General features: G+C 47.7%; 1 protein-coding gene across 5 annotated transcripts in view; it reads right to left on the bottom strand.

Annotated features, from left to right (window-relative positions):
- Positions 1-26,912, bottom strand: part of AMBRA1 (autophagy and beclin 1 regulator 1) — a gene marked incomplete at its 5' end in the record, with an annotated part of 147,650 nt that overhangs the window by 8,248 nt on the left and 112,490 nt on the right. For all 5 annotated transcript variants that reach the window (XM_079707870.1, XM_079707871.1, XM_079707872.1 and 2 more), the window contains 5 exons: positions 763-956; positions 2,232-2,324; positions 9,460-9,599; positions 23,049-23,203; positions 24,060-24,248. In XM_079707870.1, the coding sequence (XP_079563996.1) occupies positions 763-956; positions 2,232-2,324; positions 9,460-9,599; positions 23,049-23,203; positions 24,060-24,248 (771 nt within the window). The remainder of the gene's footprint in view (positions 1-762; positions 957-2,231; positions 2,325-9,459; positions 9,600-23,048; positions 23,204-24,059; positions 24,249-26,912) is intronic.

Below are 26,912 nucleotides of genomic sequence, written 5' to 3'. Positions count from 1 at the left end.
ATAGGTGAGAGGAAGGGGCTGACTGCGCGCCAGACTGCGGTCAAAATGGCCACGAACGGGCTTCCCTGGTGGCGCAGTGATTGAGAGTACGCCTGCCGATGCAGGGGACAGGGGTTTGTGCCCCGGTCCGGGAGGATCCCACATGCCGTGGAGCGGCTGGGCCCGTGAGCCATGGCCGCTGAGCCTGCGCGTCCGGAGCCTGTGCTCCGCAACGGGAGAGGCCACAGCAGTGAGAGGCCTGTGTACCGCAATTAAAAAAAAAAAAAAATGGCCATGAAGCACGGGTGTGTGAGGGCCTCACCTGTGGCAGTCCCGACTCTGCCAGGCTGGCGGCAGGGGGAGACAAGCTACCCTGTGGGGTGGTCCTGGAAGCCCGAGGCCTGGGGTGCGTGTCTCTGAAAAGAGAGATCACAGCAGGGAGTCTCCTCTATCTAGGTGACTCTGTGCTCGCTCTCCGGAAGAACACCCTGGGTCCTCCAAGTTTTAGAGGATAAGGAGGTCAGGGTCCTTGGTGGGACTGAGCAAAGCTGTGAGAGCAGCTCGGCTTGCCGGAGCAGTGACCCAGATCGGGGGAATGACCTTCCTGCCCGAGGAGGCGCCACCACATGAGGGGCACTCACCCTGACGGCACTGGTGCTCGCCCTGCACCAGCTGTCCGTGTGGAGGGGCCGGGAGCCTCAGGGAGGGGTGAGAATGGTCCCAGCCCCCACCCCACGCCACTCTCCCGGTCTCATTTCCCCTCTAGCGTTACACGGCTCCTACCTTCACCAGGACCCGAAGCTGCTGTCCCCGGCTCCTGGATCTCCCTCTCTGTCTGTGTTTCGGCATTCTGCAGCTGAAGGGCCAGAGTCTGGGTGCCCTGAGATGTCACTGAGGTGGTGGGGTTCCGGGGCTGCAGCCCAATTGCATTCATCAGGCCCATGTCTCTGTCTGTCCTCCATGTGGCTCTGCTGGTGCTACGGAGAGAAAGGCAGAGCGGAGTCGGGCAGGGCTGGGGACAGCACATCACACACAGCTCCGTGTGCTCCATGCCAATCCCCAGGGCATAGCCTGGACCAGGGCCTGCAGGCTGAGAGGCCCGCTCCCGCAGCTGCCTCCCGATGGCAGTGAACTCGCCTGTGTTCTCCTCCAGATCACTCCACACCCCAGGACAATGAAAGGAGGCGGCAGAACCGTCCAGTTTTACAAACCCAGCTGGTCCAGTCACTCAAACGAGGGCCTTTCTGGGGAGGTAGAGATGGCTGATCTTAAAAGACGTTTCCTTAGATTCAGGAAGCCACTAGCTGAGCTCCACGGGACAAAGAGTGAGCAGCCGAAGAGGGCCCTTTCTCTCTTTAGCTTTTCCTTCCTTCTAACTATATGCTGACAAGATTCCAGTTTAAATTCTTGGAACTTTCACTGAATGTCCACTTTGGAGGAAAAGCACCAGGACTCCTGTGAAGCTGCTCTGGGATCCTCCTTCGGGGTCTTCTGAAAATAGACTCTTAAAAGCAGGGAGGGCCAGCTGCCAATGAGTAGGGCCCAGGCCCCAAGCTATACACCCCCTTCCTTGGGCACTTCCTAGGCACTGACCCTCAGGACAGCTCGAGCTGGCAGCAGAGGGAGCCCAGGACTTTCAAGACAGTCACCAGCCGCTCCTATTTGTAGCTGCTTCTGGGGATTACTCCTCCAGCTGTGCCCTGTACTTCCTCTAGGAAGCAGTGATTGCTTTGGCTTTATCATCGACCCAGGACTTTCTCTCAAAATGTTCTAGTCTTCGTTAATGAATTAAGTGATGAGAGGATCAGTACCAGGTTCCTACTCTCTCACTGGCCCCTGGGGAGGGTCTGTTCCTGGGCTGCAGCTCTGGGCAGCTTGGACCCTGAGGCCTGGGTCACGTGGGAGACTGCCCACAAGCAATCTCCTAGGGAGGGCATCCCTCTCCAGTGTCCCACTCCTCTCTCCTCACCGCAGCTCGCCCAGATACCACGCCAGAATGAGAGGGCTAGACGGTGTCCTAGCTTGTCTTAAATCAAGGCTCTGAGGGAAGAGGTTCTGTTCTCTTTCTTAGCCATGAAACACTCTTCTCGAACGAAATCACGTGCAAAAGCTCAATGCATGAAGCAGATCAAAGAGGAGCTGCTCTGGTTGAGGACGGGCAGCTACAGAGCCCTGGAGCACAGTCTGAGGGCACTGCTCCAGAGCCCACTGGTTGCAGAAGGGAGGGCGGGCCTCCTCTTTCACAAACTCACCCAGGCCTCTCACTGCTTCGGCTGCTGGAGTGAACAGTGAAGACAGTCTCATTCAGCTGGTCCCAGTAGTACTCAACACCAGAGTTTAAGGCCCTGAAAATCAGTTGGGAAGGAGAAAAGGTGGAAGACATTAGATAGGGAATGGCCAGAACTCCTTGCAATTCCCTCCTTCCTCTCTCCTGGGGCTGGGCTGAGGCCAGGACCAAAGATATTCCTGCATCAGGATACTCAGTGTAGAGAAGACCAGACGAATCTCCAAAAGCCCCAAAGCCTGGAGTGGTGGCTTTAGCCTCTTCCATCCCCCAGAGCCTAACTGGCTCCTCTTTGGGGCTAAGGATGAGCTAAAAAATAGCCATGCCAGTCATAGGCAGTGAGTTCTGCGTGTTCTTCAGACATATGAGAAAGGAGCTAAGATGGCCCTGGAGACACCAGGTGCCATGGACAGCCCTATCTAAAGGGTGTGCTTAGTGCTCAGAAACAGAGAGTGCAGGCTCTCACCACTGGGTCTTCCCTACAGCCATGGGGTCAGGAGAAAGGAAAATGAGGGCACCTTGACATATTTACTTTGCCTGGAGCTCAGAAGTCTAAGCAGGAAAAAGCTCCCACTGAGCCAGAGAGGCCCACATCTCTTTCTATTCTGGCCCTAGAGGCTCCTTTGCCAGGTAGAGGCTGGACAAGCAACTGGGAGAGCTGCAGATGACCCTGGAGGGCTCACAAACTTCCCCTGGGGGAGGGAGGAGAGAAACTCCAGCAGCGATGGGCTGGACTGCTGACAGCAGAGAGAAGAGCTTCTATCCATCAAGTTCTCTGGGCTGCCAACCTTTTCCTGGTTCCTTCTTTCCCTGCAATGGAGTATCAGGCAGTTTCTTCCAACCCCATGCAGGCAAAACTGCCAGAAGGGAAGCAGTGGCCTCTTATCTTTCTATACTGATGTGCCACCTCAGGCAGCAAGCCTGGCTGCCAGTGGTGGGTCCCAAAATGCAAGACAGCTACCTAGCACCAATCACATGGTTGAGGGTGGGGTGCCACTGATGGTGGTGAAGGAAGAGGGATATGAGTTGGGAAAGAGGTGTCTTTGAGCCCTTTGATGAGAACTCCAGTGTCTATGTAGAGATTGTAGGAGATACTCAAAAAAGCTACCTCTGCTCCTAAGAGGGACGGGGCATGCATATGTGCTTGAAGAGCTCTGCTATAGACTGAATCCCCCCCAAATTCACATGTTGAAACCCTACCCCCAAAGTGACTGTATCTGGAGATAGGGTCTTTAGAAGGTAATTAAGGTTAAATGAGGTCATAAGACTGGGACCCTAACCCAAAAGGACTCTGGCCTTATAAGGAGAGAGAGAGATCTTATTCTCTTCCTCCATCATGTGAGGACACAGTGAGAAGGTGGCTGTCTGCAAGCCAGGAAAGGAGTCCTCCCCAGAACTCAACCATGCCAGCACCTGATCTCAGAATTCTAGCTTCCAGATGGTAGAAAATAAATTTCTGGTGATTAAGCCACCCCGTCTTGAGCTGACTAAGAAAAGCTCCAACGGAAGCCAGTTTTTTAACCTAGAGGCTGAGGTCACCTTCCTTTAACGACAGAACTTCTTCAATAAAGAGCAAACAAATGAAAGTCAGTGGGTTGTGAGGATCAGCCAGGAAAAGATGAGTTGTGGGGGGGTGATGTAAGGTGATTCCTTCCTAAATGTGAGTATTGGACAGGGCAGGGGCCTGATGGGGCCTGCACGGTGAGCAGGTGCATGTCAGGAGGCTGTGCTACCTCAGGTGAAAGGAAACGGGCCTAGGCACTGGGACCCCAAATCCATCACTAGAGGGGCACTAAGATCCTAGGGATTAGGCTTTACCTGTGGGAAAGAGCCACAGCCAAACAAAAGTACTCTTCCTCCCCCTGTTCTGGACTAAACCCCTCCCAACTCCTCTTAGAGGGCAGATGTGGTGTGATCTTCAGACGAGCCCTCTGAAAGAACATCAATAAAGAATTAAAGTTCAGGGTAACAACACCTGCTGTCAGGTGGCTGCCTCTCACGGCAGCCCGGGGGCCAGGACTGAGGTCAGCACTCTGAGCCAGGACACCTCAACCCGAATCTCCGCCACTCCCATAGCCGCACAGGAGGTGGCGGGCCATGTTTCCTGGATCTCAGCGAGCTGCTGTTTCTCCTCGAGACCACAGGGAGCTGAGTCACCAGACACTCAGCTATTTTTGTGAGGGTTGTCTGAGAACAACAGGGCATTGGAGAGCAAAGGTGAGAGAAGACCTTACGTGAGGGAAGAGGCAAATGACCAGAAACAAAAGCAGAGGCCCCCAGAAAACAAAGCCACCACTGCAATTTTTGATGAGCAAATCTTGGCTGCATGAGGCTCCACATGAAGCCAGCTGCCAGGGAGTCTCTGATTTACAAACTTGTCAAGATTTACTGACAGGTGGCAATACCATGTGGGTCGCCGCCAAATCCTTCGTCTGTAATTCCTGCTACCCAGGGATGGTTAGTGACAACAAACTGCTCACACCAAAACCTATACCAAACCATGTATTGCGTGACCAGGCACCTTCCTTCCCATCTCAGAGAAAAGGCCACCTGAAGGCACACTCTCTGAGCTGCGACTGCCAGCATGATGCTGATGGTCAAAGAGTTCCTCAAACACTTTCCATCTGGTAGCATGTGCCATCAGCTCCAGGCTATGAACTCTGGCCATTTACTGAGGATATCAACTGCCAAACAGAACAGGAGTGATGGAGGCTATCAACATGCTGTTCCATTCTCCCCCTCGACCCCAATACTCTCTGCTCCCCACTGAGAGGTCCAATTCCAGCCATGATTTGTTCTACCTTCTATGGTCAGACCAGCTTCGACTACGACAAGCTCATGGATCTGGTTGCAATTCCAGGCACTGTACCAAGGAAGAGAGTTGAAGATACCCTCTCTGGCTACTGAAACTCTGAGTGTTCAATATTCAGTGTTGCTTATTTCCATCTGTAAGCTAAAGAACAGTCCCAACCCTCTCCTTCCTCCTTGGACCTCAGGGAGGATGAATGAGTCACCACTGTTTGCTCTAGGTTCTTCCTGGAAGCTAGACAAACACACAGAGGGGTGAAGAAGAATGGGAAAGGCCAGTCAGGGTCAGCCTTCCTGGCTTCCTTCAACAGCCTCTGTGAGCTGTGCTTCTGGGCTTGGTTCAGTGACTCCTCACAGCTGGGGACCCCTGGGGCTCCCTGAACACAGCTAAGAGCCAGCCTGGCTTCCTCGGTGGTGAAAACGCTCTCACACAGAACTGCCCTCCTCGGCAGTGAAAGCGCCGAGTCCTAACCTCTGGACCACCAGGGAATTCCCCCCAGCCTACTTTTCTTCTGACACGAGTCTCTGAATTCTGTCTTCTGAGCTGACTCTCAGAGGTCTTCCCAGCACCTCCCCACCCCGCCGTTTGTAGGGCTGATCTATGAGACGGAAGTGAGCAAGCAGCCCCTCACATCAATCTGGCACTTCATACCCACCCTGGTTACTGATGGGGGGGGGCGGGTTGGCTGGGCTGGCAGACAGCCAGAGGCACAGGAGCAGCTTGGGAGGGGTGGTGGGTCGGACAGCAAAGCAAAGGAGAAAGGAGCATCTCACTGCTGGGAGGTGGGGTGGGGATCAGGCTATCAGCCACTGAAATGGCTCTGTATATGGGTGGAAGGGCCAGTGGTCCGTCTCCTCACCTGTCCTAAGAATTTCTGTGCCTGGAGAGATGGAGTGTTTCCTTAGGCTTTTTTCTACTGTCAAGTGGGGTTTTAATACCTTCAAGAGATGCCCAAGGAGCTTGTTACCTCTGTCTTTGTGCTTGGAGAGAGTGCCAAGGCTGAGACAATGGAGGAGAAATCAAGAACAGGATTGAAAGTACAAAATGTGGTAAAGCTGCCTGTGCCTGAGATAAAGGCAGACAACCACCTGTTTTGGAGGGAGGGCTATAATCCTGGCCCAGCTGGCTGGCTGGCTGGCTCATGTGCCCTTGGGAATGGGTGTGCCAGGGAGCTGTGTCACACAGGGCCAGGCAGCAGGCAACAACCCTGAGCTTCTACTTCCCTATTTATTTGTTCTCCTCGTTCGAGGCCGGAGATCACTCAGAGACTGTTAAAAAAGATGTACATGTTCTCACTTATCGTCTCTCATTTCTCACTGCATCAGTCACCTGACCCACTTAAATGCCTCAACATGATCTAGAGCTGCATTCTTCACCTGAGGTCTTAAAAGAGTTACAAAATTATATGTGTGTTCTTGCGGTATATTCTTCTGTGGAAGAGAGTATGTTGCTTTCGTCGGAATTCTAAAGGGGTTTTTGATTGAAAAAAGGTTAAGAATCAGCTACAGGAAAGAGCTCTGGATCGGAAAATTAGAAAGGCTCATTTTGTCACTGATCTGCTGGGAGACCTCGGGTGAGTCTTAACTTACTTACCTGAATATTGTTCATAGTATTTCCTGCCTAAAGTACAGAAATGAAGGTGATTGAGAACTGGAGAAGCTTTGGACAACTTGGGACAAAGTCATGTCCATCTTAATTTTATATGGTACCCTTAAATACTGGGCTTAAGGTATGGGGCATTTACCCACACAACCCAAGAAATCAGAAGAAACAGGAACACCAAAAAGGCAGCCTCAACTAGCTCTCTCTGAGTCCAACACAACTTGGTCTGTGATGGGGTGCTGTTCGCTGTGTCAAACATTAGTGTTATCTTTTTTTTTTTTTTTTTTTTTGCGGTACGCGGGCCTCTCACTGTTGTGGCCTCTCCCGCTGCGGAGCACAGGCTCCGGACGCGCAGGCTCAGCGGCCATGGCTCACGGGCTTAGCCGCTCCGTGGCATGTGGGATCTTCCTGGACCGGGGCACGAACCCGTGTCCCCTGCATCGGCAGGCGGACTCTCAACCACTGTGCCACCAGGGAAGCCCATTAGTGCTATCTTGTCATGGAAAAGACTTGAGTTGCTGGTGGGTAAGAGAACTCCCCAGGCAGTTCAAGATGGCTCCAGCTTGCTGAGACAGTGGATGCTGAAGATGACATATGGGGAGAAAAGAGAGGCCAAAGCCAGCTTCATGTCTGGCTGAGATGTCTGTGAGTCACACCAAGTATGTAGGCTGGGGTTGTAGACATAAAAGCTTTGTGGGGCCACGACAAATTTGGAGCAGAGACACTGCCTCTGTAAGAGCAGATCGCTTTTGCAAGAGAAGGGGCTGGGAGTCTGGTTGGGACAAAGGTTCGTAGCTGGAGCCAGGGACAAGACAACAATGTTAAGGAAGGCTGTCTTGGAGAATCAGGGAAAGAAAGGCCTGTAACTACAGTGTTGGTAAGAGTGAAATTATAATCCAGAATTCTTTTCCAGTTTTGGGAAAGATGCCTATTAGAGTCCTCTTATGAATTTCTAAGAAAAGAGGAAGAGGTAAGATAATGTGCTTTGGGGAAAAAGAAATCGTTCAGGGAAGACTGATCCTGAGACTACGGACAGGCTACAGGGAGGGCAGAAACGGACAGATCCAGCACCTGGGTTAACAGTGGCACAGTCGTGAAAGAGGCAGGCTGTGTTCTGGAGAGGCACCAGGAGCTAGTGAAAGGGGCTCTGTGGACAGGAGTCTGAGGAGAGTGTGGCTGGCAGAACCAAGCAGTCTCCCAGCTCCAAGAGCAGCTTGACTAGGTCAGGCTGAGACAGCAGCTTCCCTTTGGAAGGGGCTCCGAAAATTCTAGGTGGAATAAAAGAGCTGTCATCAGAACCAGGTTTTCTTTCTCCTGGGCCACCGACCTAGCTCAGCTGACAAGGGCTCAATCACCAGTCACCTACCAGGCCACAAGAACTGACCCAAATACACACTTTAGGAAAAATCACCAAGGGCCCTATCAAAAGGCAACATGGACACTCCCAGCAGCCAAAGACCCTACCAGACCAGCCACACCATGTGTGTTCTGTGATCTGCAGGCCACCCTTGGAGAAGACTCTGCACCAAGTGAAGGACAACATTAGGACGGCCTGGAGGCAGAAGTGGCATTTAGTCGGCTGGAAGCCCGCAGTAACCCACGCAGCAATCAGCCTGATCTGCACTGAAGTACAGAGTTTCACTCTCCCCACCTGGCTGGGTCTGGAAATTGATGACAGACCTGGCTGATTCCCAGGGTCTTGAGTGAAAGGATGCCTGAACAGACCTCTCTCCTCCAAAAAGCCAGAGGAAGGGGAGAAGCGGGTTTCATCAGGACTTAAGACAGAGATGCTTTGGTTCCCTGTCGCCTCCTACCCCCTACTTCAATCAAGACCAGTTAATTATCATTTTTATTCTAAACTAAGCTTTTCAATCTGCCTTCACTATTATGAGCCAGAACCCCAAGCAGAAAGGAAAACAGGCAGGACACAGACAGAGCCAGGCTGTCAGAGATCCGTAGCTTGACAAATTAGGGCTTTAATATTTCCAATTTTGTTTCTTAGGTTAATGTCTATGGCATTTACACAAACCTGAGACCACCTGTTGAATTTTTCAAAAAGGGTTTAGAGGGCTTCCCTGGTGGCGCAGTGGTTGAGAGTCCGCCTGCCAATGCAGGGGACACGGATTCATGCCCCGGTCCGGGAGGACCCCACATGCCGTGGAGCGGCTGGGCCCGTGAGCCATGGCCGCTGGGCCTGTGCGTCCGGAGCCTGTGCTCCACAGCGGGAGAGACCACAACAGTGAGAGGCCCGCGTACCGCAAGAAAAAAAAAAGGGTTTAGAAAAGAATCTTTGATATCTATGCTTTTGCCTGCAGGGAGACTTTACTATCACTAGGAAACCAGAGAAGGAGGGAAAACAAAGAAAAAAAATACTGCCTTAGATTTAAAAACACCTAATAACTATACCAGTCTTTTGAAGATTTTTGGAATGGAGAGCTAACCTTACCATCCCCTAGGTGAAAAGGACACTTTAAGGAGTGATGCCAAGAATGAGTCAGGCTCTAGCAGGATTCGAATTTCCCATCTAGAAGACCCCACCTCGGCGGGGGTGGTGGTGGTGGTGGTGTGATGAATTGGGACATTGGGACTGACATATATACACTAATATGTATAAAACGGATAACTAATAAGCACCTGCTGTATAAATAAATAAATAAAATTCAAAAATTAAAAAAAAAAAAAGACCCCACCTCACTGGCCAGATCCACAGGCGAATGCTGACGACTCCAGTCCTCAGCCTGGATGACCCCGAGTCCCCACCCTGCCAGCCCCTTGAGCCACTCACTCTGGTCGGCAGATCACCAGGTCTCCTTTGTTGGTACCATAGGCCAGGCCGAGCCCTGGCTCGGGCAGCCACCGGGCAGAATTGATGCTGACATGTCTCCGCTGGTCAGCAGGCATGGGATAAAGGACGTTGAAAACTCTCTGGGTGAGGGAAAAAGAGGGAAGAAAAGAGAACGGGAGGAGAAACAGTCTGTTACCAAGAATAACACAATCCAAGGGGAACAAAGTCCCTCCTGTAGCCTAAAGCAAGTTAACCACAGGGAAGAAAAGAGATGGTTGAACTGGGAATGGGATGACTCTTAACATGTATCTGAGAACTTGGGGAAGCACAGGGGAGGGTGGGACCCTCTTGCTTCAGGTGAGGGCTAAGGACTGTCAGGAAATACCAGGGGCATACTTGGACCCTTCTGCATGAAGCTTCGCTATGCTCTCCTCACAGCCTTTAACATTTCTCACTTCATCGCTTTTAAGGTAACCCCCTGGAAAGCCCCATGCAGAGCCTAGCACACCAGGAAGGACTGCCCCAAACTTTCCTCTGACCAGACAAACCAGTGAGAGCCAAGCTCCACTGGTAGTCCTGTTACCATGGAAATCACAGCACTCTCACTGTAATGGGGAACTGAAGGTGATAGGGGGGCGGGAGGGGGTGATAACATCAAAGAACATTCTTAATTCATCTAATTAAAAGCAATGTTAAAACTGCTATTGTTAAGGAAACCTAAAAGGTGCGATAAGATGTAGGAAGCAGGGCAGAGGGGAATCTTGAACACACAGGTATAAGATTTCTTTCTAGCTTTTATAAATCACCATTAAACAGATCAGTTCCATTTTTCAAAGAGAGTCTCCTTTCATTAGTCTACATCTTTCCAAAGCTACTATTTTCTCAGGGGGCAGCTTAGCTTGTCTCAGGTTGGGCTGAAGGTGCTATCTGGCTACTGATCTACACAATGTTCCAGAATCGACTTTAGTCAGAGACAGGGGCAGGGCAGTGGAAGAATGAAGGGCACAATTTAAGAGTCAGAAAGATCTGGGTTTGAGTCCTGGCGTCACTGCGTAACAACTTCTCTGGATCTCAGTTTAAAAAGAGACAGCACCAACACTCAAATAATAGGGGAGATTAAAAGAAATGATGTATATAAAATGCCTGACGTGGTGCAAGCTCATAAATGGTAACTCTTGTTATTATTACCATGAACCCGCATCTGGGGCTTAAAGAAAAAACAAAAAACAAACAAGAAAAACACGTCATCAGGCCCTATGAAAAGGACGTGAGGCTGAGAATCTATAAACTGGAGTTTTAGTCAATACAATGTTTTCTCTTTTAGCCTCTTCAGGTTTTTATAAAATAAGGATGAACTTCATCTGTCTTTACCTGTCCCTAAGGGTTGATGGAAGGGAAAAAAAATGAGAGAACAAATGAGAGCGTGATTTAGAAAGTAATATTAAAAACTGAATTTAGGGCAGTATAATAATTATTATTTTTCTGATTATCCTGATGAGAGACCCCGCTCCCCCAAAAAGGTAAATATTGAGCTAAGGGTCCACGCCATTTACAGAAATCAAGTGATAAGAAGTCCTGCATTTGGGAACTTGTTCATGTGCCTTGGGTAGCATCTGAAAGGCCTTTACCAGGACAGCCTCTGGACTAGAGAAGACAGCAGCACGTGTGCTCGATGTAATGACACACACACAGAGAATCCTGTTATAAAAATTCCCCGGCTTTGTGGTGCTGAGAAATGTGCCTGGGCAGCTTACAGCACACTGCTGGAACGGCCCTGTTATGGTCCTGAGGTCGAATGGGTCTGTTACAAATATGGAACTGGCTCTGGTTTGAGGCATAAGACAGACTGCCCCATGGCTGCTGCTGCCTTAAGAACCTCCTGCCTCCTATGCCCTCCCCATCTGACTCAACTCCAAATTTAAGAATTAACCAGGGCTCCTTAAATCTTTGGTCTGAGGAGACTACTGAAAAAGAGCCCAATGAAGTTTATGAATTTCTAAACTAGTCATCCAGAACATGCTTGCCTGACCTTTGGATAATCCCTTCCTTACACGTACATACCTGGCAGGAGCCTGAAATGAATTCATGGCTACTCCTCTCCATCGGCCTCACTACTGGCTGACTGTCCACAGAGATGGCAATGCCAGTCTTTTTCCCTTTGCACCTAATCAACTCTTTTCCTTCAGGTCAGGGGATGGGTGTGGTGCCTTCATCCTTTCTCACAGAGGTTTTCACTTTTCCAGAAGATAATCAATGGTTTCTGTCCAACCTATCGGCTATATGGTTAAATATGACTTGATATACAAATCAAAAGGACAAAGTGGCTGTGATCAGACAACTGTGGCTGGGATCACTTAATCTGTTAAATTTTTCTTCTCCCAAAGGTCAGATAATATAAGCTGGGGATACACCCAGAGTTCAGAAGGGATGTGTATTAATTTCAGTGGGTTGGATGAAGGGAGCCTTATTTTTCGCCTGTGGCAGTTCTAATGGGCTTCACAAGAGTGTCCCTTAAAATCATAATGATTCATTATTGCAGGTAATGGGCCAGAGGGCCAGAGAAAGTGGTCTTGCAAGAAGGGAGACAATGCAGTTAGTAAATCAAATGCTTTGAGGTTGTGCTGAGTGCTTTGACCACGGTCTCACAAGAACAAGGACTCTTTTCTAGAAATGTTCCAGACCAGGAAAGAAGCAAACAAGCCTCTCACACGTCACAAATTTACCTTTTATAGTCTGTTGCTGCAGAGGGATTAACAAGCAAATACTATCAATTTGCTTCTAAGTACAGGAACTTGCTCTGGGGACAAAACCATCAAGAAGCCAGTATGATGGGTGACCCAGCTTAGGTGAGACAAGGTCAGAGCGACTGGAGAGAAGTAATTAAAGGCTGAGACCCCTAAACCTTGCTGCACAGATATTCACAACCTCCATGGCTATAGGAGTCATGGGGTATCGATTTGTCCTCTGACTCTGGCAGCTCCCCACCCTGCCCAAGTCCTTAAACAGTGTTGAAAGGGCAGCTCCCAAGAGCCCATCTCCTCCAGTGTTTGGGTATTAGGCTAAATCCTGCTTTGTGGCAGGAAGCCAGAAAATGCCACGTGAAGATCAGTAGCCTCCAGAATTCCTGATATGCACTTGCTTACTTATCACACTCTAATGTGGGGGTGAGAAGGAAGGAGATGACAAGGAGATGACACAGAGGATGCAGGATGGGTAGGATCACTGATTTATAGGTTCTGAGAGGTCATCTGATCCAATGTTCCTATTTCACACATGCCTGGAATGAAAGGACCCTAGAGGAATGAGAATCTGGCCCATTTGGAAAAACACCCAGAGGTGTAGTTTCCATTCCTTTCTCTGGCCGCAGTTTAACAGCTCTGAAAGTACCTCACGGACAGGAACTACCCCTCACAATTAGCCCTAGAGACAAGAGAATACTGGGCAACAAGCTCCCCAGTGCTGACAGATGGCTATAGCTCTGGCTACTCCCAAACCATTTATGGTTTCGGCCAACAGTCTTTCCAACCCAGTGACTGGGTGATCTGTGAGTCTCCTCCCAGATTTCAATGGGGGCTGGCTCCATAAACCCGAAGTTCATCAGCACTGACAAGAACGAAGATCCGAGACAGTAAAGGAAGCTCTGGTCTTTATTTTAAGGCACTCCAAATATATCTCCAGTAAAACCTTCCTTAACTCTAGTCAGGTGCCCAGAAGCTCCCCGTCAGATGTTAAGGACAAAGCCGGGGACCTGCCAAAAATGCCTCCCCGTCTCTGACAAAAGTGACACCTTATGAAGCTACACCACCAAATTCCATTATACTGGAGGAGGATTATCAGGTTCTGGGGCCCCTTTGTGGGGCTGGATACAAAACCTGGCTGCGGATTCATGTTTGCAGAGGCCTGGTTTCAACCTGTCTCCGGGGCAGCTATTCCCTGGTAGACGACAAATGCTGACAGAAACCCCCCTCCCCAGGCAGGCTGTTCTCATTTCTGTATAACATCTGTGAAGGGAATTGGGATCAACGAGCTAGAAGGAACAAATTTTTTAGAGTCAGTGCAGTCTCAGCATGTCAATAGGGAATGAGTCAGGTCACCAAGATCTTTACAGTTCTAAGGAGTGGGAGAAGATAATTTCTCTACTTCAGGGGTCCAAGACAATCTCTTGTACCTCTTGGCTCTATCCCTCGAAGTCTCTAATAGGAAGTAGGAACAAAAGAAAACAGTTCCCAGATCAAAACTAAAAGGGTCTTGTTTCTTGTTCAAAGATAGACAGGAAAAGAACAAGAGGTAGCCAGGGGAACTCAGTGGGAAAACTTCTTCTCCATCTTTTTAAAACTGAGAGGAAAAATGTATTGCTGCCCTCAACAAGATGCTTTCTTTTCTACCACATGTCAATAAAGCTCACACCATTAGTCCAAGTAGCAAAGTGCATTGCTCAGATCAGCCCAAATAAGAAGCTAAAAGAAAACACTTTTCGGTTTTCTTGTTTACATTTGGGAATCTCAGTATCCTTAAAGCTGGAAACTTGCCACTGTGGCAAGAGGTCAAGTGCGGTCGGCAGATCTCCCTTGTTTTAACCAAGACAATGAAAGCTGGTTGAAGGAAGAGGACAACTGGAAACTGAGGCCAGAAGGACCATGAGAGAAGTTGCAAGCCAAAGGGGCTTTGAGGAAGAAAGGAACTGTGAGGAGGAGAAATGCCTTCTGGGTCGTGATGAGAATCAAGGGAGGTTTTAAGCTTTTAGAGAGGGTTACTAGAGGAGAATTAACTCTCTGGAAAGAGGGAAAAAATCAGTGGAAAGCAGATGCTAAGAGACAGCTGACCTTTTCATTGGAAATGGATGGCTACACATCTTGTCGCAGGCTGAGAAATGCACACATCCCAAAACAGGCAGGGGGAGGGATACTACGGTCATCCTTTTTTTCTTTTGGGTTGATTTGCTTAGATTCATCAATTACTGGAGTTTCTTCATCCCTAGGAAAATGTGATTGTTTTTCAGAACGTTTAATTTCTTTTACTGTCTCTAAGCCTTCTTTATATTCTACTTTGGAGTTTAGAATTCATAGAATGTTGATTTTAAAGTGGTTATTTAAAAACAAAAATCGGAATACCAAGTCAGTTTACTTTCGAGACTCTTTGTTCAGTTGAAGCAGGAACAAATCTGCCTAGAACACTCTTGTTTAAACCAAAGCTCCCCCAGCAGAAAAGAAGAGCAAACAGCTCCTTTTCTTATCTCTTGGGAACTTGTTGCCCTCCTCTGTTCCTGATAACCTGATGCCTTGTACTTATTTCCAGCCTATCTCCTGTGATTTGTTGAGACCTACAGACTTTGTCTTATTCACCTGTTCCCCTCAAAGAGGTCCCAAGGACAGTCAGAGAACAAGAATTTTATTTTTCAATTGGCCTGATGCTTTCCAAAGTCCATCTCTGGCCATTAGGATTGAAGCGCAGAGATTACTTCAGTTGAGGGATCTACTTCTGTGCTAAATCAAATACCAAGGCACTCAATGCTCCTGGAACTCCCAGAAGTTAAAATAATTGCTTCCTCCTGTGCCCACACCTCTGTGCACAGCACAAGTGCTTGACCTTCCTCAGTTTTCTAAATCTCAAAGGAAATGGCCAAATGAGTAGTTGTTCTAGATATTCAGCTCAGATAAGGGAGTCTTTCAATATATTCATACATTTTACTTGATCCATATTTTTTTGAAAGAAGAAAACTCAGGATGGGAGTTACAATAAAATACTTCTAGCTTCTACAAATGCAGAAGCTGGTTCTCCTACCAATTCTTTTTATTTAAATAAATTTATTTATTTTTGGCTGTGTTGGGTCTTCGTTGCTACGCGCGGGCTTTCTCTAGTTGCAGTGAGTGAGGGCAGTATACTCTTCGTTGCAGTGCGCAGGCTTCTCATCACGGTGGCTTCTCTCATCGTGGAGCACGGGCTCTAGGTGCGCAGGCTTCAGTAGTTGTGGCACACAGGCTCAGCAGTTGTGGCTCACGGGCTCTAGAGCACAGGCTCAGCAGTTGTGGCACAAGGGCTTAGTTGCTCTGCGGCATGTGGGATCTTCCCGGACCAGGGATGGAACCCGTGTCACCTGCACTGGCAGGCGGATTCTCAACCACTGCACCACCAGGGAAGCCCCTCCTACCAATTCTTAAAAAACAAAATGTTTTGCCTTTCACTTCTGAAACAGCCACTGGGAATCTCTCACCATTTCTCAGTGCTGTGACCGGAACCCTGAGAAACTCACTGATACTGGGCAGAACTGGGGTCACGAGCAAGACACTCTCTATTTTCATAAGAATTACATCTAATACTTATGTTTAATTACCATTTCCTGAGGCACGTGCTAGGCACACTGATGGTGCTGGTGAGTAGGGGTGTGTGTTCATGTATGTGCAGGGAATACACAGCACACAAGATTTCAAAGTGACACATTCCCAGAACGAATGCTGAGTGCCTCCTGTGTGCCAAGCACAGTGAAGGCTGGGGATACAGCAGTGAAAAGACCCGTTAAGAAGCCAGGTGTCCAGCACGTATGCACCAGGAGAGCAAGGACCAGATCCATTCTGTTCATTGTATTCCCAGACCTAGCAAAGTGCCTGGCCCAGGGTAGGGGCACAATAAAATTTTGCTGAGTGAAAAGAATAAAATGCAGCATAGATTGTGCTCTACTAAGAAGCCATGGAGGAAAGAAAGCATCAAAGTTGGAGGAATTTGTCATGGAAAAATTCGCCTAAATTAATGGCTTTGATTGTAGCTCTAATGTTATTTTAAATTTTTTATTTTGCCCCCTCCCTTCTCTGACAAATTGCATCAGAGACACCCCTGACTTCTCTCATATCTCCTCCCCCTTTCCTACAACATGGTGAAGAAAGGAACTTTTTGAGGATAGATGCTTTGTACCACATCTCAGAAGTCAACTTTAAGATAATTGCAGCGGGAGCAGCTTTTAATCAACTGACAAGCAGCTTTAAGAAAATTAATGAGGACAAAATCTTAGGAAGGAGTAAATCATTTCTGACAACAAAGCTGTCTCTCTTTTATCCCAATCTCCCCTTGAAGAAATAGTACCCTTCTAGGATACAAAAATAAAATATCTTTATTTTTGGTTTTTGCCACTCCCAAGCCCAGATAAGATTAAGAAGAAGGGCCTCCCTGGTGGCGCAGTGGTTGAGAGTCCGCCTGCCGATGCAGGGGATACGGGTTCGTGCCCCGGTCCGGGAGGATCCCATATGCCGCGGAGCGGCTGGGCCCGTGAGCCACGGCCGCTAAGCCTGCGCATCCGGAGCCTGTGCTCCGCAACGGGAGAGGCCACAGCAGTGAGAGGCCCGCGTACCGCAAAAAAAAAAAAAAAAGATTAAGAAGAAGCTCAGTTCCCTTAGATTGCTGGAGAATACTCTGGCTTGAACTAGCGTTCCAGGTCACTTTTTTTTTTTTTTTAATTTTTTTTGGCTGCATTGGGTCTTCATTGTTGCACGCAGGCTTTTCTCTAGTTGCGGCGAGCAGGGGCTACTCCTCATTGCGGTGCGCGGGCTTCTCATTGCAGTGGCTTTTCTTGTTGTGGAGCATGGGCTCTAGGCGCGTGGGCTTCAGTAGCTGTACCACACGGGCTCAGTAGTTTTGGCTCGTGGGCTCTAGAGTGCAGGCTCAGAAGTTGTAGCATGTGGGCTCAGTGGTTGTGGCTCGCGGGCTCTAGAGCACAGCCTCAGTAGTTGTGGCGCACGGGCTTAGCTGCTCCGCAGCATGTGGGATCTTCCTGGACCAGGGCTCGAACCCGTGTCCCCTGCATTGGCAGATGGATTCTTAACCACTGCGCCACCAGGGAAGCCCTCTAGGTCACTTTTGAAAACGAAACTTTTAGAATCTAGGGAAGTACTGATGACTGGATTTGATCACAGGCTAAATTCAGGGCAAGGAGTAAGCCACAGTAAAGATTAGATGTTGAAGAATGGAGCTAGGACAAGCCAGAAGAGCCTATGCATGTTAGTTACATAATGCTGGTCAGTGCTGACAGTGCTGGCTACCCATCCCGACCCAGGGTCTAAGCTACAATTTAGTTATGACTAATTTGAGTACTCTGGACACCAAGCCTTTTCTGTGGTTCATTTTAATGAACTTATAATAATAATAATCAGTCATCACTAGGCTGTTCTGTGAAGATGGCTATGAAATGGTATGAAATAAAGAAAGCCAACTAATGTTTCTTTATAACCAAGGTGACACTAAGATATCCATTAATGGGTACCACGGCGACATCTTCCTTCCAAGGATAACAGTGAGTTGAATGTTGGAAAAAGGAACTCAAGAACTACACCTTCAGATGGGGAAGGTCCTGGAGAGAAAGATAAAGATATTTCTTCTCACTTTTTAAGCCTAAGAATCTCTGTATTCTATAGCACAAAGGCAAACAGGAATGGGATCACAGTTAAGAGCCTGAACAAAGTCAACTGTGGGCAGGTAGAGTTTTAATTAGAATTGGGAAAAAGGCCCCACAGCATTACTCTTTAAAGTACCACCACTAGGATGCTAGCATGATCCAGAAATGCTAAGGGCAGGAGGTACTCATCAATTTCTCAACTTCCTGAAAGTATATGAAAGATCTGGTTAAAGGAGCCACAGAAATAAACCAGATGAGGTTCCAGAGACAAGGTGAGAGCAAAAAAGAAAACAACAAAGCTATACTGACAGGTGAGGTCTAACTGGGATCCCCATGCAGTTGAGGACTGGTTCTCAATCTTGACTCAGCGTGCAGGCTCAACTGGAGGGCTTGGTAAAACAAGGATGGCTGGGCCCTACCCTCAGAGCTTCTGATTCAGCAGGCCTGGGACAGGGTTGAGAAGCTGCATTTCTATTAAGTTCCCTGATGATGCTGACTTAGTCCCAGGGAATACACATTGAGAACTACTGGCCAGTTAAGATATGAGTAGGTTGTAGGTCTAAAAAAAATCTGTTTCCTTTTCCAGCTGCCTAGGACCTATTGAGAATGAGGGGGATGCATATCTTTAGAGCTGGAGCTCTAGAGGGAGAAGGTATACAAGGGGACTGTCCACTACTGAAGAGCAGAGCTCTCAGGGTCAAGAAGGTGTTGGGGGAGGCGGGAGAGAAGAGAGGAAGAGGGGGGAGAAGAGGGGGGAGGGAGAGGGGTGGAGGGAGGGAGGGGCGGGCTTTCTTTCCAACACCCCCTCCAAACTAACAATCTGTCTGGGTATTAGTTGCTCAACCCTTGAATACAGTTTCACCGCATAGCCACAAAGAAAAAGCTTTCAATAAAATTGACCCTTAAGTATTGATGTTTGAGGCTTGGCCTTAAAGAGCACAATGCTGTCTCATGGAGAAAGGAGAGCTAAACTGCTTTCTGTCCTAGGGCTTCTTCTCCCACCCAAGTCCCTTGTCCATCACTTCTGCCCAAACTGCCCCAGCACTGCCTCCCCACCTACACCCACACCTTGACCGCTGACGTTTGCCCCCATTCCTAGGTAAAACAGCACTTATTACAAACTGCAGGCATAGTTTGCTATATGACTATTTCTGGTTTCATTAGTAATTTTATATTTTTGTTATTATGCTTTCACTTGGTTACAACCAAAGTTATTACATTGTGCAAGTTGCCATAATTTTAGAAAATTAATTGCAGTTTTCTGCTACAATATTGTGCCTTGTTCCAATTAGAAAATGAAAGCAGTGAGAGAACTCAGGCAGTTTAGTGTTTTGAGAATTCATCAAAACTTCAGCTCAACAATCTTTAAATGCCTAACTTAAAAACCAAACAGAAATTAACAAAAAGTCCTACTGGCTCAAGTATGAGGGAGTCAGATGGCACATAAGACCCTGAGGCAGAGATAGTAGCATACTCATCCTGGAAGAGCCTCGAATCGACAGACAGAAGGGGAGATAAAATATGTGCCTAGTCTTATTTTTCCTGATTTGCCAATGATACTAAAATTGGGAAGACTAAGCCTAGCCTTAGTAAGCAGAGAAGGGAAATATCTGAGGACCCTAGATCCTAGAAACAAGGATAATAATTAAACTCAACATGGGGAAGAAAGTAATTCAGCACATAGAGATATTCAAGGGAGAACCCTGTAAAGCAACAACAGTTGAGAAAAATGGGAGGTGAAGCACACTGACAGCCAAAAAGCTAAGAGTTTTATAGGAGATAGAACACAAACACCACTGTGCCTGCAACAAAATTAGCAAAGGATCAAAGCATCACACATAAAACCACGATAAGAAGTAAACCTGAGACTGTATCTCTGCCTCTGCTGAAGAGGCTGAGGGCAGAAACCTAAAATGAAGAAAGCAGTCATTAAGAACAGCAGTTCTCAAACTCAAGTGCGTATCAGAATCATCTGGAAAGCTTGTTTTTCATGTGCGTGTGTGTGGTACGCAGCCCTCTCACTGTTGTGGCCTCTCCCATTGCGGAGCACAGGCTCCGGACGCGCAGGCTCAGCAGCCATGGCTCATGGGCCCAGCCGCTCCACGGCATGTGGGATCTTCCTGGACCAGGGCACGAACCCGTGTCCCCTGCATTGGCAGGCAGACTTTCGACCACTGCGCCACCAGGGAAGCCCTGGAAAGCTTGTTTTACAAATACAAATACCCGGTCCCCTTCCTGCCCAATTCTTATTCTGATTTTGGTCTGAAGTGGAGTCTGTATTTTAACAAGAACCCCATGCATTCTAATGCAGGTTGTCCAAGGAGCACAGTTTGAGAAGCACTGATCCAGAGATCTGAAGAACTGCTTAGAATAAGCATGCCAAGGTGAAGAGCAATTAGCAATTCATTTTTACAAGAGTTTTCATATGGGATTGTGTAAGAGATCATCTCTTGGGGAGAGATGGTCCCTTAGTGGGAATTAAAGTAAGTCGATGCTCTGGAGGATGTTCTCCTGGGAACGTCTGCTGGCCCAACAATTTCACCTCTCTGAACGTTCCCACAGTGAATTCCAAGAGGTAACACCACAGAGAAGGGGGATTCTGGGTAGAAAAGCTCTAGGACAGGCCCAGTACCCACAACTTCCTTCAAGGACAGAGCTTGACATTACAGATGGAGACAGCCACCTATACTTACCTGTGCAAAGAGGGAGATGCTCTACTGTCCCATTAAACCCTCGCTCCCTGTTCTCAGACAAAAATGCACTTCTTGCCTTAAACGGTGGTACAGCACAGCTATCCAAAAAAGCTGGTGTCTTCCCTTCCACCAGTGACTGAATTCAGGGACATGTGCTGAGTGCTTTGGTGCCTTTGGACGTAAGGGGCAACCAAGACCTGGAAAACCAGAAATCTTTCTGTAGCACGGGGGTTTAAAGTCAGACTGGGTGGACACAGGGTGAGCAAAACCTTGTTGAGAAGCCCGGATCCTGCCTCTTGTGTGAGAGAAATGCTTCCCAAATGAGAGCTTTCTAGTTACTTCAGCTCCCTCTCCTAAGTGGCAGACGGGGTCTACTGAGAATCAAAAAACCCCTGCTGGGAATGCTGAGAAGTAGCTTTGTTCTGAGGCATGCAGCAGCTGGCTAGGTGCCTTGAGCCCCTACATCTCCACAGCAGACTTCTCCAACTGCATTCCCTGAGCTGCCGGCCCCATATGTGACAGAATCTTGGCTTCCGCCCTGGAGCTGTTTGCCTTTAGCCAGATGTTTCTGGCTACTTATAGAGAAGAGGAACCTTGCTAGGATGGAGGACTGGCAGGCTGTGCCCAAAAGTGAGCAGGAGCCCTCGTTTCCAGAAGAGGCTGGAGATGTCCATTAGTGTTGCTGAAATCAGATCCTGTCTCTTAATGATTAGAAACAATTATTCCACAATTAGGTAGGAAGGGTTAGAAGAACAGCAAGGACCAAGATTCTAGGTGGTAAAAAGCAGACACCAGGTACTTTTACCATCCAAATCTGCTTAAGATAAGAATATTTAAACTAAAATTCACCTTCCATCCTCATGTATCTAGGTAAGAAAATAGGATCGATGAACTTCCCACAAAGTCCTCTCCCAGTCACTCAATGTCAAATATTTCTAGTCACATGGATTCAAGAATCAGAACTTTCCTGTCATTGTGACGTCAAGAGCAGAGAATGCCTTGTTTCTACCCTTTCAGAGACATGACGGGACACGATGTCACCTATCAGTGGTTCTGCTAGTTACCACCTAGAAACAATAAGGATGCTTTTCTTGAGATTCTCTTTCATTTATTCAGCTTCTCCTAAATGAGAGGTTTCTTATTAGGTATTTGGAGTTCATACAGATGAAACAGACATGGTCCTACTCTCAAGGAGCTCATGGGCCAAGAGAGGAGAATGATGTGGAAATAAATAACTGCAGTTTGGTGTGATGAGTGTTAACACAGAGAGTGTACTAGGTACAGGGGTGGCACAGGAGGGAGTGATCAATTCTGTTTAGGAAGGTTCCATAGAAGGGGAAGAGCTTGCAGGCAGTTGGGTTTCAGGGAGAAAAGGGCACTCCAGGTAAAGGCACCCTGGCAAGAGAGAGCCTTACTAATTCAGGGGGCTTGGAAAGTGGCTCAGTAGAGTTGGATAGAAGGTCCTTGTAGGAGACAGGAGGGAGAAGAGGCTGGAGACACCACACCTGGCCACCCACTTTCTATTGCTTTGTATATAATGGGTCCTATCTTTAGGGTTTTTTTCTTTAAAACAAATGCTTCATATTCCAGGCTGAATTCAACAAGCATCTACATGTGTGGCACTAAATGAGGGACCCCGGGGGATATGCCCCTAAGGAGCTTACACTGAACCTAATTGAGTGGATTAAACATACACACCACACTGCTAAAGAAAACACAAAACAACACATAAACAAGTGCATAAAACTATAAATGGCACAGCATAAAGTGCTAAGGGAATTCACACGTTCTTAGATTGAGACCGAGCTTAAACACCATCTGATTAGAGAAGTGTTCAAATGCTCAACTCCCCTTGACAAAACCCTGGCCAAATGAGCCCCCATGGGATGTGGGAATAATCTCAGTCAGAAACTAGACGGGGTGAGTCCAGGAGGCCACTAACCCCAGGATGCCCAGAAGGCCTTTATGGCAATACAAGCAAGGACGGCTTCAGACAAGAAAGGGTCCTAAATAGAACATTTCTCTGCTAGTGAAGTGGACGGGACAGTTAAGAGCACAGCAGCTGCCCAAAGTCCTTATCCTCCATCGTGACTACAACCTCAGGAAAAGAACATTTCATAGTATACTATCTATCTCTTTTTATAGCTTGCGTCCTGAAAAATTTTTTTTAAAAAGAAGCATAAATATTTCATTGGGTTCTCTGTGTATCTCCAGACTAAAGGTTTCATGTTGAGGTAAGGAAGTATTCAGTTTGGTCTTGATGCAAAGATCCTTTCAGGCCTCTGGGGACCCAGCTCATGATTTAGGGTATGAGAAAGCCCCTGCCTTTTAATAGTCCAGAGCTTCCAAAAGTGTGGCCTGCTGGTCATTACTAGGCTGGACTGGAGTCCTTCCTGGCTCCTTATGGGCATGACATCTCTGGTCCTGGCTGGGAGACCACAACCTTGTCCTGCATTACCCTGCCAGCCAGGCCTAGAAGAGCTGCCATACAGTGAAGCCACGGGCAATGCACTCACCCTCATGGAGGTCTCGCCACCATGGGCCTGTTGCAGCCTGAAGACCTGGGCCACCATGTGCTCCGTGGAGGGGTGCAGCAGGATCCTTCGTGAGGCCAAGCCCACCATTACATATCGACCCATCGGGGACAGGCTCACTGAAATGGCATTGGGACCTGAGGGCCAGAAAAACAGAGAGACATCTCCCAGAGTTCTTGCTATTACAAGGGAATAATTTTCCCTCTTAGTATTTTCTCTTTCTCTCTGATCTTCATCTTTGTTTGGTCATCCTGGGGTTAATCTCATAGGACTGTAGTGAAGAGTACAATGAGAAGGCATGTAAAGTATTGAGTACAGTGTTTGACACATAAAAAGTACTTAATAAATGCTAACCAGTATTATCATAGAATCACATTAAAAAATTGTTATACTGTAAATACTACTTTTTTGAAATCTACTTTTTTCACTTCATCCATTACGAACATTTTTCACCATTAAATAGTCTTCTATAAGAGCATTTTAAAGGCCAAATGGTATTCTGCCTTATTAATGCACCATTATTTCTTTAAGCAACTCTTCACAATTTGACATTTTTCTCTATGATAAATAACACTGCTGTAAACATCCTTCTAAATAAATCTTGTATAGTCTTCTGATTATTTCCTTAGAAGTGAAATTACTGGATCAAAGAGAACATACATTTTGGGGGCTTTTAATACACAATGCCAAACAGCCTTGCAGTGTGTGTGTGCCCACTTCCCCAAGCCATGGCCAAGAACGAAGCTCCCCCTTATTCCTGCCCATAACAACAGGAGTATGCCAGTGATGCCACTGCGGTAGGGAGGAATCTTATTCTGAGATTCCTCTGCAATGCTACCAGCCAGCACAAAGCAATCTTCCTCTGACACGTGCCCCAGTGAAGCAGGGGCAGTATGTGACCATTACTCCCACCTAAGCTATACCTCACCTAGGAATGCCCAGGCCGAGGTACCAGCATCCCTTTGTCACTAGGTTGGGCTTCCTATCCCTTACCAAATCGCTTGGTGTAGAGCATTTCGCCCAGGTTATGGGGGGCCAGAGAGTACACTGCCAGGATGCCTTCATCAGGAAAGCCCCTTTGGCTGCTAGGGATGAAAGCCGCCAGAAGCTGGCCATCTGCAGAAATGTCACAGCTGGCATCATTGTAGATCTTGCAGTTCTGCACCAGCACATTCATGGAGGCTGCATCAGACAAAGAAAGAAAAGAGGGTAAGAAAGTTTGGAGTTGATGGTATAAAAAATTCTGGGTCAAGAAATCTGGGGGCCTCTCTAAGGGCCGGAACCTGAACCCTCTCTAGAAATACTAAAGGCTGCCTTATCAAACTGAAATGTCATGGAACAAGCAACACAAGACACACAAAAGATATGTCTCTTCTACCACTTTAATAGGAAACTACAGAGAGTCAACACAACCACAACCACCTGCTGAGTCTTAGCTCACACTTAGGAAACATCACTTGAGAGATGAGCTGGGGAAAAAGTTATCAACAATTGTTCCTGGAGAGCCACTCAACAGCTGTTATTGTCCAAAAAATCAAAACTGAGATGAATGAAAATGTAAACCCACTGATTCCAAGAAAAAGGTGATCCAGGTAAAACTTCCTTGGGGGTGAGAATCCTACTCCCCGCCTCTATGTGACCCTGGAGAAGGAAATCATTTCACCAGTTTTTGTCTTATTTTCTCATTTAAGAAAACTGGAGCATTCAGAGACTTCATTCAGTCTTCTGGACGGCTCCTTGCTAATGCTAAGCCCTAATTCCACAAGAGAGGATAAAGAGAAACAAAGCCTAGCCCTGGCTGGATGGCTGGAACTATTTTCATTTCTCACTACACTCTATCCCTCACCCATACCATAAGCCAATGACCGTGGGCAGCCCCAGTCTGCACATAGCAGTTACTGAGAATTAAGCACGGTCAGCCAGGCAGCAGGCAGGCTCAGCACGAGGGAACGGGTGGGGTCGGGGATGGGGTGGAGGAATGCCTGTCGGTGGGGAGAATCGTTCCACATGAGGGGACTAATGAGATGTTAGCTAGCTCTGGGGCTGTGCCTGCATGCTTTGTTTCGGCTTTCATTCGAATCCCTCTCGGAGGCCCATTGTGCAAATCCCTGCCCGGAGGAACTGGCCTACCCTTGATGTGAGCCTGGAATCAGATGGCCCACACCACGGGCATGACCAGAACACACAACACATCCAAAGGGACCAAGCTCCTCTGGGCTCTGTCTCATTTAGATCCACTTACATGCAAAGAGACTAATTCACTTTCTCTTATTTGAAGGAGATTACTTCAGATGTCCACTGTCAGAGGCATTATGGTTAAAACAAACAAAAAGGCAAGCTCAGCTGCCCTCACCAGATTCCAGGTGATCTACTGCAGGATGCCAAATGGCCTGACCCAGAAGGTCAAGGGTAAGTTTCCCCAGGAAATTACCTTAAGGAAAACAAAACAAAGAGCTGCTTTCCAGGGGGAACTTGAGACTTATGGGATCAGGGATTCGGAGTGATTTCTAAAACTCTATATTCATCCCCCTTTCCCTGTGTGTGTTGTTAATGAAGCCACAGAGATGACAGAGGAGATCAAAAAAGACATCAGAACACATTGATTAGGCTATTGTGCCAACTCCTGGGGGCTGACACCTACAGCACCATTACACATAAAGCTGAGGAGGGACCACAAGGATGGTTCTGTTTGCTAACTAATAAGATAATGACATCCAAAATACTCATTGCTATCACCATTAGGGCTCTGTACTGCTCAACTTCCAACCCACCATCTGCTCGAGCCTGTATGGCTAGATTTATCTAGTTAGCACTGAGATTGTCTGCTCCTTACTCAGGGTCCCAAGCCTGCTGCCAAAAAGATAACCTCCTCCCCCTTCCTTGGATTGACACATGATTACAGTTGGGGATACAGAACCAAGGCAACTGGGGGAGCTTCAAGAGTGAGTCCAGGGACTGCCCTGGTGGCGCAGTGGTTAAGAATCTGCCTGCCAATGCAGGGGACACGGGTTCGAGCCCTGGTCTGGGAAGATCCCACATACCGCGGAGCAACTAAGCCCCTGCGCCACAACTACTGAGCCTGCGCTCTAGAGCCCGCGAGCCACGACTACTGAGTCTGCGCGTGCCATAACTACTGAAGCCTGCATGCCAAGAGCCCATGCTCTGCAACAAGAGAAGCTAATGCAATGAGAAGCCTGCCTACCGCAACGAAGAGTAGCCCAGGCTCGCTGCAACTAGAGAAAGCCCGCGTGCAGCAACAAAGACCCAACACAGCCAAAAATAAAATAAATTTATTAAAAAAAAAAGAGTGAGTCCATCTTGGTTTTCTAAACTTTATGTTGGCACAATCCTCGAAAAGGTAAAAAGAAACTGACAATTTAGACTGCAACCATCAAAGGCAGAGAGAGAAAGAAGGCAATGACAAATATTAAGTAGGACATGAAAATAAACAGAAAAGGAAATGGGACTCTGTGGGCTTTAAGACAGCTTTGTATGGTTTCCATTTTATCTACATTTAATGTCCCAAAAATGCATGGTGAGTATTTTATGAAAGTCGGCTTTGTATCTTGCTGTTACAGACATCTAGCTTATATGTGTTAACCTGCAATTCAGTCAAACATATAGAAGCCTACAATGACCCTCAAAACTCACCACCAACATTAAAAAAGCACTGAACTAGATACTGCCCGATTAATTACTAAGAGGGGTCTGCGGGTGGGGGGGAAAGTACAAGTAGGGTTTTCCTTCTTTTGGGAGGCTGGGCTCTAAGCCCACGAAAAACTGGGCATATAGACAAAAAGCATTTTGTCAGCCTCAAATTCAAGCCATGGTGTTTGTGTTTGTACT

Source organism: Hyperoodon ampullatus, assembly GCF_949752795.1.
Source record: "Hyperoodon ampullatus genome assembly, chromosome: 7".
NCBI lineage: Eukaryota > Metazoa > Chordata > Mammalia > Artiodactyla > Ziphiidae > Hyperoodon > Hyperoodon ampullatus.
This window is presented reverse-complemented; position numbering and strand designations above follow the sequence as displayed.